This window comes from Osmia bicornis, chromosome 6 (assembly GCF_907164935.1).
Source record: "Osmia bicornis bicornis chromosome 6, iOsmBic2.1, whole genome shotgun sequence".
Classification (NCBI taxonomy): Eukaryota; Metazoa; Arthropoda; class Insecta; order Hymenoptera; family Megachilidae; genus Osmia; species Osmia bicornis.
In genome coordinates, this window is record NC_060221.1 from 1,545,050 (window position 1) to 1,560,870 (window position 15,821).

The following is a 15,821-nucleotide window of genomic DNA, read 5'->3' on the forward strand; positions in this document are numbered from 1 at the left end:
TCTCGCGCCCCATTAGTAATGCCTCGGTCATTACGAGCCCCCAGTCGATTTCCCGTGGCTAATAAATCCCGATGAAATTTCCATCCTACCCTTCTTCGCTTCCTCTTTCCACGGAAGTTATCGTCCGTTCGAGTCATCGCTGACGGAACATCTCGCGGACTATTCAACCCTCGCGAGACAAGGAAGGGTTGATAGCCTTTGACGGTGAAACGACAGGCATACCTTCGATAATGACGCGTCAAATCGACTTTGAAATTGCGAATAATTGCACGAGATACAAAGTAATCTTAGTTTGATGCGTCGTATGTTATTCGAAAAGAATAATGTACTAAGCTGCGATTAAATATCAAGCGAAGCGTTACGTTCGACGCGTAAATCGTTGAATAATCGTCGATCGACGCTGTCCATCCAACAATAAAGCGGCTACCAAAGGCCGTAGGACGGCGATGAATTATTATAAAAGCGTATCGACGCGACGCGTCGGAAAGGTGGTCGCGTGCATCCTTCCGCGCGCTCCATCGACGCTGGCAACACGCTCAATGGACCCGGAAATTGATTTTATTCGTCTCGGTTGCCGGAGCCACTGTCAAACAACCCCTACACGTTCGTACTGGCCTCCGTCCGTTCGAAATATCAATTTTCATAATAAATGCGTCCATAAATTTGCCCGAATAAATATGGGAATAAATGCGCGCTCGCGTGATGCTTAGCCTTATAGTAATACAGAGCCACCGCGCCGGATGATTTATCGTTTGGTCCAGTAAATTCAAGGCATCGTCTCTCTGTTTGGGAATGAATGAACCCCCTGGACAAAGCGTTTTCGTTGACGTTTGCTCGACACAAACCAATTAACCAAAACGCTTCGTGTGTCACACTACTTTATTGATACGTCAGACTTATTTTTTGTCTTCTTCATCGAATCATTCATTTGTCTTGTAAAAAAACTAGAAATCTAGTTTTCCATATGAAACATTCGTTATTATGATTTTTTAAGTTTACAAATTACAGAGCTTCTCGAAAACCCCTAATTGGATTCGAACCTTAGGTTTGATTGATTCGTAGTCAAGCACGCTATTCATTACGCCAAGAAGACTTCAATCATCTACTTCCTTTCTATCGGTACTTCTTTTACCCTGGCCTAATATCAATCTACCTTGCCGAGGCTCCTTACCGCTCCATTATAGATTCACAAAGGATTCTCTAAACACAGGAGTATCCAAGAGAAAGAAAATTCTCGTTCATCAAAAGCGTGCATACGCTAGTCGAGTCCTTTCAATTACAAGACAAATGATTCTTTTGTATTTTCAGTAATATTTCAATGGAAGGAAGCGACGTGTAGAACGCATCCCAACCGGCCTCTATCATACGGACACCTCACGATCGTAATAAATCAACGTGCAACCTAATTAACCGACCGGCCGGCCCCATAATGGGGGCTTCATTACCACTGACTACGCTAATTACGCGAATCCACGACTGACACCGAAGCTGAACGTAAGTTTACGCGGACGTTTCACGTGCCACGATTTCGCGTCACTGTCTTTGACTGCTGATCGTTCTGCTGAATACTCCAATTAGCCTGTCCTCCGTTTATGGTGGCGTTAACGTTGCTACTGTCCACTCGTACCGTACGATAATAACTTTGTTCGTTTACATTTTCATCGCGACCATCGATTTTGTAGGAAAAAGTATGCCCGCGCGGATCGAGCAAGTAATCTGAGCAAATTTCATAATTTATTCACCTGTAAAGACAATAATAGAGCGATGTCGATGAAAGAAGCGATTTCTACGTACCGGCGAACAAACTACGGGAAATTTCACCGGTGTACAATCAATTTCACGGGAGAAAAACACGAAACGGGTGCCAAATGTTTCAGCGTGATGTCGCGTCACCGAGGAATATTCAATGCGCTCCACGTCGTCAAATTGCCGACACTTTGTCAAAGTTTTTTGCACGTAAACGCGCACAAATGCTTTACCCCCGGTACCCTCGGTTTACAAGTTGTCCGCCATTCTTCTATCAACGATTTCGATACGGGAATAGCAATTCCGTGGAAACGGCAACGAGAATGACTGCCGAACGGATGACTGGAAAGAAACTGCGAAACATCGAAAGGTAAATGCTGGATTGAATATTCGTGGATAGAAAGTAAAGTCGTTCGATCGAACGGTTCGATTAATATGATAAAACGCGACCGGCCGATACGTGGACGTTAATTGTTCGTTGCTGCACGCAGCATATGATTACGTTGATTATAAAACACGGTGTAATTTCGACCCCGTAATTACGCGGCCTTTATATTCTGATCCGGGAACAACGAAATTGTGTATTCCGGACTTGCGATCGTACGTTTCGATTTTCTTCGCAATTCATAGAGAAATCGATCGTAATTCAACGAATTCGTTTTACTACTCTCGATTTTATCATTCCTATTTAAAATACCAAGAGCATTAATTTAATTAGACGTATCAAGGATAAGGAAAAAGATAGGTAAAAATCCAATGAAGATACAGACTTCTGTAAGATCGAAATGGACTACGTGGAAGATAAGCGTACCGTGATACCCGATGATTTGATAGTTAAGAAAGTTTTCGAAACGCGAGCTCAAAGTTTCCAGAGTGCAGCAGAAACTACGAATAGTTACTCCGTACGGTTAAAGAGCCCGGAGTCCTTCTGTTTTCGACCGGTCGGCTGAAAAGAAAAGTTTATCTGGCCGTGATTAAAGGGGAAGAAACTTATCTCTGTGATCTACGCATCGAGAGGATACGTTGGAAGGCGAGAGAGCAAAACTTGGAGGGTTGATAACGAGATTACGAGACTCGTTGAATTGGAATAAAGAATACGGTTTACCTTTCTGATGAATAGAGGGCGAAGTATGAAAGACTCCTCTCGCTTATATTGAATTTAAGTTTTCTTTAAAATATATCTTCGATATATCTTACATTTTTATATACGAAGATACGCGTTAGAAAATGTAATTTATACAGTTTTCGTATAAATTATTTGTTTGGACGTTTAACGATTAAGGAAATAATGGAACTGTCCGAAATTAAGGTGGACAGGCTGTATATGTTTCGAGCAAAAGGGGGCACGTTTAAGAGCGACGTTTACATCATCATCGCGAAACGAGTTAGCGTATCAGAGAACTAGTTGGACAGGGTAATCTTGTCTGACACGCAGAACAAAATACCTAGCGAGTACACAAAGTTTCGTGGTGCCGTTAGAGTTGCCCCTTTCTGTTGGATCGTTAACGAACATCCGGCCTTTTTGTGATAATCCGCCACGGTTCGCGGTTTCATCTTTTGACCCGTGAAATTGTTTCGTGGCCAAAAACGACGCCACCGCTGCGTCTGGAATTGATTTGTCCACTTTTGGCACGTTCACTTTTCAAGTGAAATTTATCGTGAGACGAAAGAAAACAGGAGTACAAATTGTAGAAAATTAAGGATCTTTAAATATTTATCAATTAGTATAAAATACCTCTTTCTTTCTTGGTATTGCAAGGATTAATCGAGGCAAGTCCTAACAGATTGACATTTTAAATTTAAATTTAATTTACCTATTAGCAAATTATCGAGTAACAAATCTCTCCAATTAATTCACCTTAATTCCTTCGAATCCTTTCCCCTTTTTTTTTTTTTATTCCATTCAATCTATCGTACGCTACAAATCCGCAAATACCGTGAACTGCAATTACAAAGTGCTCAAACCATCGAGTTGTTTACTTGTTAAACACGATCGATCAGAGACGTAAAGAGAAAATCTCCCCTGCCCCCTCTAAAACAAAAAATAACAGAAAAATAAAGGAAACACGAGGGGTGCGAGAATCGTAAAGTTGACGCAGCCAACAGAATGGCAAATTGACTTTTACATTCATAATTTGTACGAGCTTGAACAGGCTCGATTAATGTCGGCCATTAAATCAATTGCGCTAATGCGCGTCCCTGCATAAATACGTAAAGCTCGTTAAAAACAAAAATTAATGCCTCCCCACCTCTTTTCTCATCCCCCTGCCGTTATCCGGCTGATAGTCGATGGGACACCGAAATTCACGCGTTTTCAGCGTGCGATCGTTAAGTACGGGCTGGCTAACGAAATTATCGGCACCGCCCCTGCTCGAAATCGAAATTAACATCAAAGAGAGAGGCCGAACGACGAGTACGTACTATCGATCGCTCGATACGTTTCTCTAGCGTTCGCAAAAATTGGCAAACAGTTTGTGGCGGACAATTGGCGTCGTTTCATCAACCCTGAACACGATTTTATGCGACAGAAACTTTCCGATAATGGGTCACCGATCGGATCGACATTGTTTTTTCACGATGCCGATTTTATTTTCCATTGAATTCGAAATTTTGTAGTACTTTGATATTGCAACTCTGCGTAAAACGAATTGACTGCTTCACTTCATTTCATAAGTTTCCCTCTATTGAGGGTGGCGTAATCTAAGGACTTGGATCTGTCCCTTTTTGCCCAACGAAAAGTTATCGGCCACGCGCATTATCGCGTCATTTTCTGTACTTTTAAGTCCACTCATCTTACTCGCTCCTTTAACATCCCCCTTTTAGTCGCCTCTTACGACAGGCAGGGGATACCGTGGCCGTATTCTAAGCCCCCCGAGCCACAGGGGGTGAATTGACTGCTATCCTATAGACACGGTACTCGAGCCTTCGACTCCAGGACTTTTGCTAAACTAGCAAAGTAGGAACTTAGAAATGAATCCCTATACATTTTCGTTTCACAGAAAAAAGTAATTGTAGAAAATTTCATTCTGGTCATAGTGAATTTTTCAGGGAACAAGGGTGGTTCAAGCGATACGTGTAAATCTGTGCATCGAATTCGTTCGGATTCATCGGGGATAGGGCGTAAATCTAGGGAAAAGAGTGTCCAATTACCAAAACGACGCGTTCGATTGTGCGAAAAAATCGGCGTAACGAAATAACCGTGGACGAAAGTAACGAGGAACGTCGATAAACTGGTCGTGTCCGATCGGTCAATTGAACCGTTCCTATTTCCGATGCATGGAACCAGCTTGAATCGGTCTACGCGTTGCTCGTGTAAATTGTCAACCACGATACGCCCGTTCTTCCCAATCGAATCTATTACTAGAAGCATGAAAACTTTTACCCAACCAGATTCATCCCCCGTATCTCGTAAACTTGTGCACCGTGTATGGAGACACGGCTTCAATGGACTTAAATTGATTGAAATTATCTAAAATTGTTAAATATTGGAAAAACTTACCGGAAGACAGCTTGGACCTCTGCAAGAGCCAGGTCTGCAACGCCAAACGTTCCCTGTGCCTACAGAAGAACTCGGGCCTGATGCCGTGCCTCTTCAGGAAGTCGTCGCACTTTCTGAACGCGGCCAAAGCCTTGGCTGCCTCGACCTCGTCGATGTCCACGAGTACGTTAGGGCAAGAGCTTCGTCTCGAGGACGAGGAACGTTCCTCGTACGTCTCGTCGGGTAGAAGCATACCCATTCCCGCGGGATAGATTCTCCACGTCTCCGCCACTATCCCCACGTCTTCCTTTCGACAGCTGTCGTCGGAGTTCTCGCCACTCTCGCAACTTCCAGCTCGCGGCACTCGTCCAAAGCACATATTAATCCTGGCCCTTTTTGCCTCGGAAAAGCGTTTCTAATCGGCCAGGATACTTCTCCCAGAAGCACGCTCTTCGGAACCTTCCTTCGGGTTAATTATCTCCTCTTTTACTTCATTTTTCTTCAACGTCATCGCACAGTGAGATCTTCATAAACGTTCGTTTCTTTGGTTCTTAATCGAATTAAATCTTAGCCGGTTTCTCGATGTTCCTGGCAGTTGAATTAATCAAGTACAAAGGGTGTTATCGATCGATCGGTTTCTTTTATCCGACTTTGGTAGCGGATCGATGTTCTTGTAGGCGATCGCGTCCAGAACTGACTTTCCAACGGTGTTTCCTTCGTACTGGGATATCGCTTACGCTTGACACACTTCCTCGCCATCGTTCCTCGGGACACAACAGGTTCTCTCACGGTGTTCTGAAAATTTACAGAAATCACGCGTTAATGCACAGAATTGTACGCTGGTGATTCAAATACGATGTTCACGCTTTAATTTACGAAATTAACACGTCAGCTACGGACCAAGGGGTTCGAGTCGGTCGTGATCTCGGCGATACGTGGACGGTGTAAAAGAAAGGTACTCTTTGTTTTAAGGGAAAGATCGTAAAAATGACATCGTTAAGTTTAATAACGAGACGCTTTTGAATTCCTCGCCATGGAAATTGATACATTTTCCCTTTATGCGATAGGAATAAAATAACGCTGCGAGAGTTATGGAGGATATTCATGGGATTATGGGAGACAACGGTACGATTTAATAGCTCAACCATTTCCACTTTAGAGGGCTTGGCCAATAATAAACATATTAACGGTCCTGTTAGCAACGCTACCATTAACAATACACGTTTCCATTGAAACGTCGCGTTGGATCTCGTGCTTTTATCAGTTGCTACGATTTTTCAACGATACGCCATATCTGTTTATGTTTCATTTTATGATTTATTCATCGAACTGTTCAATTTGAAACGAATACAATAATATTTGAAGTATCCGATGATCAATAAAATAATCCATAAATTGAGAAATAATATTTAACGAGTATAAAATCAAATTTCAATCCTCGACTGTCCGGACGAGAATAAATGACTCGTGGTACATAAATTCTCTATAGAATGAAAAACAAAGTCACTCGGACCGTGTCCTTTTTTCTTTTTAATGCTTTCCAAGAAACATTAACGCCACCAACGATACAGGTAGAATGTAAAACGAGGCTAGATCGTTAATTAACAAAAACACGCGGTGGATTTGGTTGGAAAAGTATCGTGACATGGGGGCCAGTAGCGCTGACGATCATCCGACACGCAAACACGTCGGGGCTTCAATTAATCGTGCTTTATCGTCGATAAACTTTATTGTCGTCGACAGGATGCAGAGTCGATGTCTTAAGACCTATTCACAACGTGACATAACAAAAAAGTATATTTTAAGTTCGACGTAAAATATTACACTGATACTGATATCTTTGTAAACAATAATTGAGACGACTAATTCAGATCATTTGATTTTCTATGAAATTAAATAGCTTTAGTATGAAAGCTCTTTTTTTGAACATGATAATTACTTGTGAGATTATAAAATTAATATTCTCGATCGTTGTGAACGGGACTTAACGCAATGCATAAACATCATGACGAAGAAAGAGGGAAGAACGGTGAGTAGACGCGTGCCACCCACTGTGAAGTACAGTATTCGCGATCAAGGATCCACAATGTATGGAATAAAGATCGAGATTCTGTCCACGACACCAGGAAACCGTCCATCCCTACCGAATCGATACCTTCCTTTGCCAATCTCCCACGAAATCTAGCTGGACAATCTACAAAATCATCCTAATGAACAAAAAGATTTTCAATTCATAGAAAATTTAATATTAACAAATTCAAAGGATGCACGATTAGAAAAAGCAAATAATTCTTGTGACGGTACGCTCCCAATTAAAACGCAAAAAAAAGGATGGCGAAATCAAACGCAATAAGATATAAAGAATAAAGTATATAACGAAAGAATATTAACTGTACTAATATAAATGAAATAACGACAATCGAAAGGGGCTGTGCACTACCGAACGAAATAGTATAAAGATATAAAAGTGTACATCTGCGAAAATTGGCACACGTGTACCCGAAAAGAACAAATGGCACCTTACCATAGGCGTTGTCGAAAAACGATCCTTCCTGGACCCACAGGCGAAGACGAAATCGGCCATTTCGATTTAATCGGCCCGCGTTCGTCGCGTCGTATCGACGACACTAACGCCACTTGCGGCGCCTTCCATAATTAAAAACGGAGAACGCGTAATTTTAATCGATTATAATATTAGTAATATTATTACTAACGCGAAGAATTCTTGTGTAAAAGTATTTTTCTTTTTGCAGTATTCAAAGAGAAACGACGAGTCAACTGGTTCTTTTATTCTCCCTTCAGGTTTACCTTGACTCCTCTAATAGTCCTGGCACACGACTAATCGTCCATCATATCCGCGTCGTTACGCTCGTTCCTCTTTGCCTTTATGCCTTTCCTCTTCGGCTTCGAAAGCAAGTGCCCGCGGCGACAGCGCGGGAACCTCGCCTTTCTCTGATAAATTTACGTCCAATGAGTTTAAGGAGCATTAGCGAGCGATAAATTTCGTCCTTTACCTTCGTCAGTACCGCAGGCGACGAGCAAAGGGGATCATCCGACACCACCTATCCTCTCGTGATCTATATTTTCGGTACATTATGGTAATGACAGGTTCGCCTGAGAAGTAATGCTTTAACAAATATCCACGGTGTTCCGGATGATCATGATTGACTATTATTGCCAAGGTAAATTGATGCCTTCGAGATGACGCGTGTACGTAGAAAATATATCGTATTATTCGAAGCGTCGAGTTGTTTATTAAGCATTCGAGTTAGGGTAATCTTCGTACAATTTAATTTGAAAATTCTAATCTCGTCGTTTCACCGCTTCTCAGTTATTTCCTTGCCGTTTTCATTCTTCCCACGCTTCAACACCGTTCCCTTGCTTTCCTAGATTTGAAATTTCAGATAACAGACATTTCGCCCTTTAATCTGCCGCGCTTTCTTTTTTTTTCGTTTTCGTGGCAAAGAAACGTTTGTAGCACGAAACAGAAAGATTATCCCCGATTTTCAGATTCTGCCTCTTTAATTTCCACGAGTTTCGCCCTCTCGCACCCTTTCGCATCCTCGTTTACCTCGTTCCTTTTTCCGTCTGTTCCCTTTTATTCTCGTTATATCTGCCACGATTCTCTCGCACACCGGCGTTCTATGCACTTGCACACGACGGCAAGAGGATGCACGTGTTTCACGTTGCATATTATATGTTCGCCCGACGCGATACACATGCGATTTACACGCACGCGAGGGATACGCTGAACGAACGTACGGCTTACACGGCCGACGAAATAAAATTATCGCGAGAACGCTTTACGTGTTCTAAGGTAAATCTTCTTCGAACAGGGAGGCAGAAACGTTTAAGCATCAACTTTCATGCGGTCGTTGCTTTCGTTATGTTCTTCTTCGCTATCACAAGGGAATATCGATTTAAGAGAATGGAGGACAATTCGATTTCCCGCGCAAAATTTCATCGTTGCTTCAATAAATTTCTGTCGCAATATTCTACGGTTTAATTTAACAACATTTCGAACTCGAGTGTAGATAATTTGTTTAAAAAAAAAAAATTATCACCGTTAGACTATGGCAATTATCGTATTATAAAATAGAACGTGAAAATTAATTTCAACGTGTTCAAACAAATTGATTAAGGTGCATCAGTAAACCGGTGTAATTTATGATTCTCTTTTCAGCCGGGGGAGAATTGATCGACGAGTTCCCGTGTGCCACATCCGGTATCCAAGTATCCATTATGATCATCGCATCGATGCTAACGACGATCCGCGAAGCTGTATTAAAAGAATACATCAGATGTTTTTTTAGAAGAAGCGTATCAATCGCATCGAGTTCAATTGCTTTCTATTGACACGCGATACGTTACCGTTAACAAGCAATAAACAATCAATATTCCGTAGCTGCCAGCGTGATCAACATGCGCTCTCACGAAGTAACGCGTGTAATTTATTCAAGCACCGACGTTGCGTAATTTACACTATCGCTCAAAAGCATTCGTTCGTCGTTAAACGTGCGCTATGTTGTGAAAACAACGAACACGTAACAATCGTACATTTATTATAATAAAATATCGCGTCAGTTATTTAAATATACTGTACAATGGTACTTGAACGAAGCAACGATCCTGGATAGGAAATAGGGTTAAAAAGTATAGGAAACTGAAATTGAACGGTAACCTGGCCCATCGAAAATCCATCCATCGATGGGATGGTTAAAATTACAATTTCATTCGATCCACGTAGATAAGAGGTGGGCAAACGACAAGCTGGCCGCGTAATACCCGAGTAAATCCGATCGAATGGTTCAGGTAACACGATCCGTACCGCGATAAGTACTTTATAATCACCCTGTGCGTTGTTATGGCGCGAGTATAGGGTGGTTGCATTCCTATATAGCCGAAGGGTAAGACGCCGGACGGGTATACGGTGTTCGAGGGAGGTTAAGATGATAGACGAGCCGATACGTTCCCACGCGGTCCCGCGAAGAAGTCTAAAAGCCGTTCCCTTCCTCGATCTTTTCTTCTGTTTTCTTGTTGCTGGTGGTGTAGTGGGCGGTTATAAGGCCCTGGGGGCCCAACTCGGCCCCTAATCACAGGCTCGCCCTCGCCTTGCACGCAGAACGTATGCGTACGGATCTTCTTAAACGCGCGAGTAACGCGAACGTTCTTAAATACACGCTGTTAACTCTGCCCTCCCTTTTCCTTTATCCCTACACTCGTGCTCGCCCTTTGTTTCGGTATCTTAAACCCCTTGAGCGATTGCGTCGTACATATACGTCACGGACCAAGTCAATATGCGAAGAGAATGACGAATATATTCGCATTATTAACCCTTTCGTTTCGTCAGGAAATATATCAGGGTGAAATATAGAGGACTGGTTAGAGGAATTTTCCTCTTCGTTAATTCACTCCTAAAAACTTGTCCGGAAAGTCGGCGACGCACGGTTGTTAAGGCTTCCCGTTAAATGAATTGCTTGATTCGTCGAGCCAATAGTTGGCGGGATTAAAATCTCTCCGAGGAACGAAGAATTTGTATTCAAGGGAGTCGGTCCGTTCGAGAATCTTGGCGCTGTTTCGCGAGTAAAAAGGGACACCCGTTAGATCGCGAGCGTGCATCTCTTCCGTAGCCGCGAGTTCGCTGCCGGAACCAGGATTCAGCGGGTGGCAAAAAAGCTTAATTAAAATTCCAGTCTCGCTAACTCTGCTCGCGGAAAGCGTGGAGAAAGAGAAGAAACGAGGTGGCCCTCCTTTCGCTCGGTGACGTCTCGAGAAAACGCAGAAATAAATAAGCCACGCTGCGCTCGGAATATTTCAAAGGCCATCCTGTACCCGACATCCTCGGAACGAGCTTTATTCGGTAAAAAAAAGAAAAAAATTACTCGACGACTCACCCTCGTTCGAGAGGCTTTTCACCCTTGTCCAACGTAAAGTCCTGGACCCTTTTTCTTTCATTAACAACCAAGCGATTCAAACGCGCGTAAACGAAAGCGGAACACGAAGATCGCCTTTCAACTGTTGACGCGAAAACGCATCCCCCTTTTTTTATTTTTACTTCCTCGCTTAATTTGAAGGGATGAAAGGCGTGTTGCGTTAATAAACGGCGAGACAGTTTTATCCCTTCCACTGAATGGTGTAGGATGAAAGAGTACATATTAGCGTCTTCTTTGTATTAAAAATAATAAAACTGCTCTGTGAGTTGCAAATTTAATCCATGAAATTTAAAAGATCTTTAATCCCTTCGAACGCGCCCATGGCGTAAAGGTGTGACTTAGCCCGATGATTGCCAAGAAACGAGCACCGAAGCGTGAGATAAGCTTTCAGGTGGACTGGCCATGGGTATCAGTCGGGTTGTTCGTAAGATGACACGTCGATTGAGATTTCGTTTCACCCTGAATGAGCGGAACGATCGTTCTACGCAACAGGTGTCACCACAGCTGGTGGACCGTTAAAAAAAAAGACCGCTACCAACTGGACAAACGACTTCCCTGAAAAATCCCTTGGTCCGATCGGTTAGAAAAATATTTTAAGCCGTGTCACGGGATCGAACGAGCTTCCATTCGAAACTGACACAAGGAAGGATCCGGAACGAGGGTATTTTGCGTAGACAAGAATGAATACGTGACGGTCGCGAAGCAACTGGAGGATTTAAAACCGTCTCGTAAATCACCAAGGTGGATGCTTACCGGGCATACAACGAAATTTACCGGATACGCTTGTAGTTCTAATTTTTATGCAAAAATTCAGTCCACGGTGCTGCCCGGGTGTCGTTTCATTACGAGAAATTATTACTATTTCCGTTGAATTCGTACTTTGCCTCGTTGGACGTCGATGAATTATGGTTAAGGGTTGAAATTTCTTCTTTCGTGGGAACGGGGGAAGAAGAATCGTTTCTACGACCACGAAATCCTGTTCAACCTCCTCTGGTAACAGGTAGAAAAGAAAAGAATCGCCATACGTGCAAAGTCTATGGGGCCAGGAGACGAATAATTATTATCGGACAGTGTGTAAATTTCGTAGCGGACTACCCGTCGTGAAAACCTGAACGCCGATAATACATATATATTTTCTGCTCGACGAATATTTTTTTTTTTCCTTCGATATATTGTATACGTACACACATCTACGTGGCGTGCATTCTGACTCTCTTTCGTTCTCTTTGGTAACCATGACCTTCGACCTGCGTTCATGATGTACCATATAATTAGAGGGTCAGACCGATGCTGAGGTTCGTCCCTCCAAACTCGGCTCTCCCACGTGTTCGAGGTCTGAAAAACATCAGCAATCGGCAACAACCTTGGCCTCGCAGAACATCCCGGTACCGAAGAAGATCTTTTATCGTTAATTTATCCATCGAAGATTTCACTTAATTCTTTAATGAACGTGTAGCCGTGGCGCGCGAGAAGTAAAGAGGAGAAGAGGTGGAGCAAATTGTTCTGGTGTGGCGTGCGCTCTTGTACGACGTTATAACAGCTCGGTTTAATTCGTCGGAGGCTAATTTCCCGTCGGTTCGTGATAATAAATTACGATCGAACCCCGTGGACCGTTGGATGGGATCAGCGATAACCGACCAGCGTCCTGGTAACGCACGAATTTCACTCGGCAACTCTTGCCCCTGACGTTTATGATGAAAGCTATATGAATTTTTCTTGCTCCACGATATTTAAAAGTTGTTTGTCTTTATTAATTATTCGAAAGCTTTCCTTCGCATAACGAACGTGATGTCGATAAAAATTCTTTTCTTTTATTACCCTTCATCCAGCAGAAGATCTACGTTATCCAAAAATCAAGAAATAAACTTTATTCTTTACGACATTCTCATGTTTCTTCCACTGTGAAATTTACATCTTTCTAGGAACAGAAACTTAAGATTCTCGACAGATTAAGATAGATTCTAGTCAATGTGACATTCCTATTTAATGAAATTCGAAATATAATCAGGACCTCGAGATTCTACCCTTTCGAGTCCCACAATCAATCACACCATCTTTCGCGACTACTTTTCAACCCCGGATAACCTCCGACCTTTGGCAGCCGTGAAACGTTGAAGACACGCGATCGACGTCGTGTGGCGCGTCTGTAGACTAATTAAATCTCGATGTTTCAAGGTGTCAGCCAGCCGCAGCGAACGATCACGATCTGTCGAGCAGATAAGTCCAGACTAGAAGGGATTAAGGAAACGCGGTTGACTCTGGTGACTCCCCTTCTGGGAAGAAGCTTTCCTAAGGGGGACTGAACATACCACACTGTCTTCTGGTCGGATTTCCAAGCCGTGAAGGCTAACCACGGATTAGAAACCTTCGAAATTTTTCATGTTTTCCATATCGTCCTTTTCGAAAATCCTTTAACTAAATTGTTCGAACGGTGGACGATCGTGTATCGCAGGCAAAGAAGAGAATCCTTAGCTACCGCGGCGCAGCTTTAAAACGACGATGCGACGATAAGGATACGTATGGTCTCTAGGTAAACGTGTGGAGCTACGTGTACGCGGTTCGCATCCTGGTAGACGGGACCGATAGCCAAGCCAGCACCGACTCACCGAAGAAAATGGAAGAAGAAAGGAAGACAACGACGGTGCCTATTTACCAGCCCTATATTTACACGCGTACACACACCGTACCCTATACGTACTCACGGTCCTCTCTTTACCGGCTAATCTCTCATCTTAGATCGCGTCCGACCGGCGCACGAACCTCAGACTCGCTCGCAATTATCGCTGAAGCCGATATTCGGCTTCAAAGAGTATCGAGGTAAGGACGGAACGGGAGAATGCGAGATGCTCGTTCTGCGAAATGGGAAAATCTTCCGAACGAGCTGACGGTGAAGATTGCTCGGAGAAAATAATTTTCTTCTTCCATTAGGACGATGAATAATGAAATATTTTTCCCTCGGTCTATTTGATTTTTGACTGAAATAGTAATGTAGCTACGGCTTCCTTTTCCGCGTTAATTAACTACAGATAAAGACATCCCCTTTCGTCGCTGAACACCGACGGCTGTCTGTTTTTTCGACGCGACGCTGTTAATGGTCTCTCGCAAGTTTTTCTCGGCGAATCGTGCAGCGGAAAGGAACGAGGCAGTACTTTTCGCGTCGGTGTAAAAAATAACGAGGACCAGGAAGGGAAAGAGAGAGACTGGTTGAGAATTATCGGTGTAATTTGTACCGTTTCCTCTGTCGGCCAGGCCGGCACAGCACGTAAAGTAACTTCGACCGTTTGGAACGTGACGTATCGCGGCGGGAAGTTTCAAGGAGTAGAGGAACCGTTGATAAACTTGTGTTCGGATGATCGTCGAACAACTGCGAAACGGGTGGCGAGAAGAGGATGCTCGTCGGGCCTGGGAAAAGGCGAAGCTCGACGCTTTAAGTCGAGAACCAGTGTCTGCAATGTCCTTTATTTATCCTCGAGTTCGATCTCTAACGAGCATTGTTACAACAACTCTCTTTTCGGAAAAACCGCACCTTTAAATCTCTGATTAAAACTTTCCGATCGAGGTCGAACTATCGATATCAACGCGTTCGCAATCAAAGAAAATGCCGAGGGTCGAATAATTTATTCTTCAACCTCCTGGACCAAAAAGGCATTCGCAAATCTTCTATAAATATACTCATTAACAGGTAAATTTCAATTTCGATCATCCAGTTCCGGCTCGTTTTCACCCTCCTCCCACGATCACGGTAAGTGGCTTTAAAAGCGACAACCCCTACGGTGGATCGCGATGCAGGTGTGCGTGCACGCACGTGTATACCCCCCCTTGTACGCGCTAATCTACCATCTTAGATCCTTAACTGGATTTGCATTCGAGACACGACGATGTAACGCCGACAATTACGAGACACCAGAATTACCTCGCCGCGATTGTAGTAATTATCGCTGGCATCCTTCTACCGTGGAGAAGAGTTGCGGTGGGCCATCGGTGATTTGTCGGTTTTCGGCAACCGGACAATTTGCATGCCGATCGTTCCACCTTCGTTCGCCTTCAATCTTTTTACTCCCCCACGCATTTTTTCGGTCAAATTTCTAAATTACCAAAATTCGCAATTAGCCTTGCAAAGGGTAATTTTCGATGTTATCGATAATAACGCCACCCAGTATTGCAACGCCTATGTCGCCAGGTTCTATGGGGTACCAAAGGACTTTGGTTAACATAGAAAGGGGGTGGACTGTGCCTATTGTATTGTAATACTGTTTAAACTCGGCCAGGTAATAGGGCGTGCTTACAAGTATTTAGAATGTAACGGGTGTCCCGATCGCGGTCTCTGTACACCGAGAGTTCCTTGCATTCTCTTACAAGCGTAATCTGCCGTGAATCTCTCGTCGTTTCTCCTGCGGGAGCATGCCTATACCGAATAAAGAAGCGACCGGTAACAAAGTAGAGAAGCAAACCAGAGACCGGATAGTAGCCGCGTGATCGTATCCTATTTATACGTATTGTTGTACCGTCCTCGGTATACCGGATCCTATCGGGTTGAAATTCGAGAAAAATTTGGTGAATCGTGAAACTAGTAAAATCATTGTATACAGATAGTTTAGAATCGGATAGATCCTAATTACCGCAACGAAATTGTCCGGAAATCTTTCATTAGGCTCGAAGGTGTC

General features: G+C 43.3%; 1 protein-coding gene across 6 annotated transcripts in view; it reads right to left on the minus strand.

Annotated features, from left to right (window-relative positions):
* Positions 1 to 15,821, minus strand: part of LOC114873494 (unconventional myosin-IXb) — a 55,106-nt gene that overhangs the window by 33,057 nt on the left and 6,228 nt on the right. For 2 of the 6 annotated variants that reach the window (XM_029181876.2, XM_029181871.2), the window contains exons 1-3: positions 8,033 to 11,604; positions 7,749 to 7,870; positions 5,246 to 6,019 (exon numbers count right to left, since the gene is read on the minus strand). In XM_029181876.2, the coding sequence (XP_029037709.1) occupies positions 5,246 to 5,603 (358 nt within the window). In that variant the 5' untranslated portion in view covers positions 5,604 to 6,019; positions 7,749 to 7,870; positions 8,033 to 11,604. Of the gene's footprint in view, positions 1 to 5,245; positions 6,020 to 7,748; positions 7,902 to 8,032; positions 11,605 to 15,821 lie in introns of those variants that run through there. The other 4 variants (XM_029181872.2, XM_029181874.2, XM_046286120.1 and 1 more) reach the window with 4 other exon arrangements.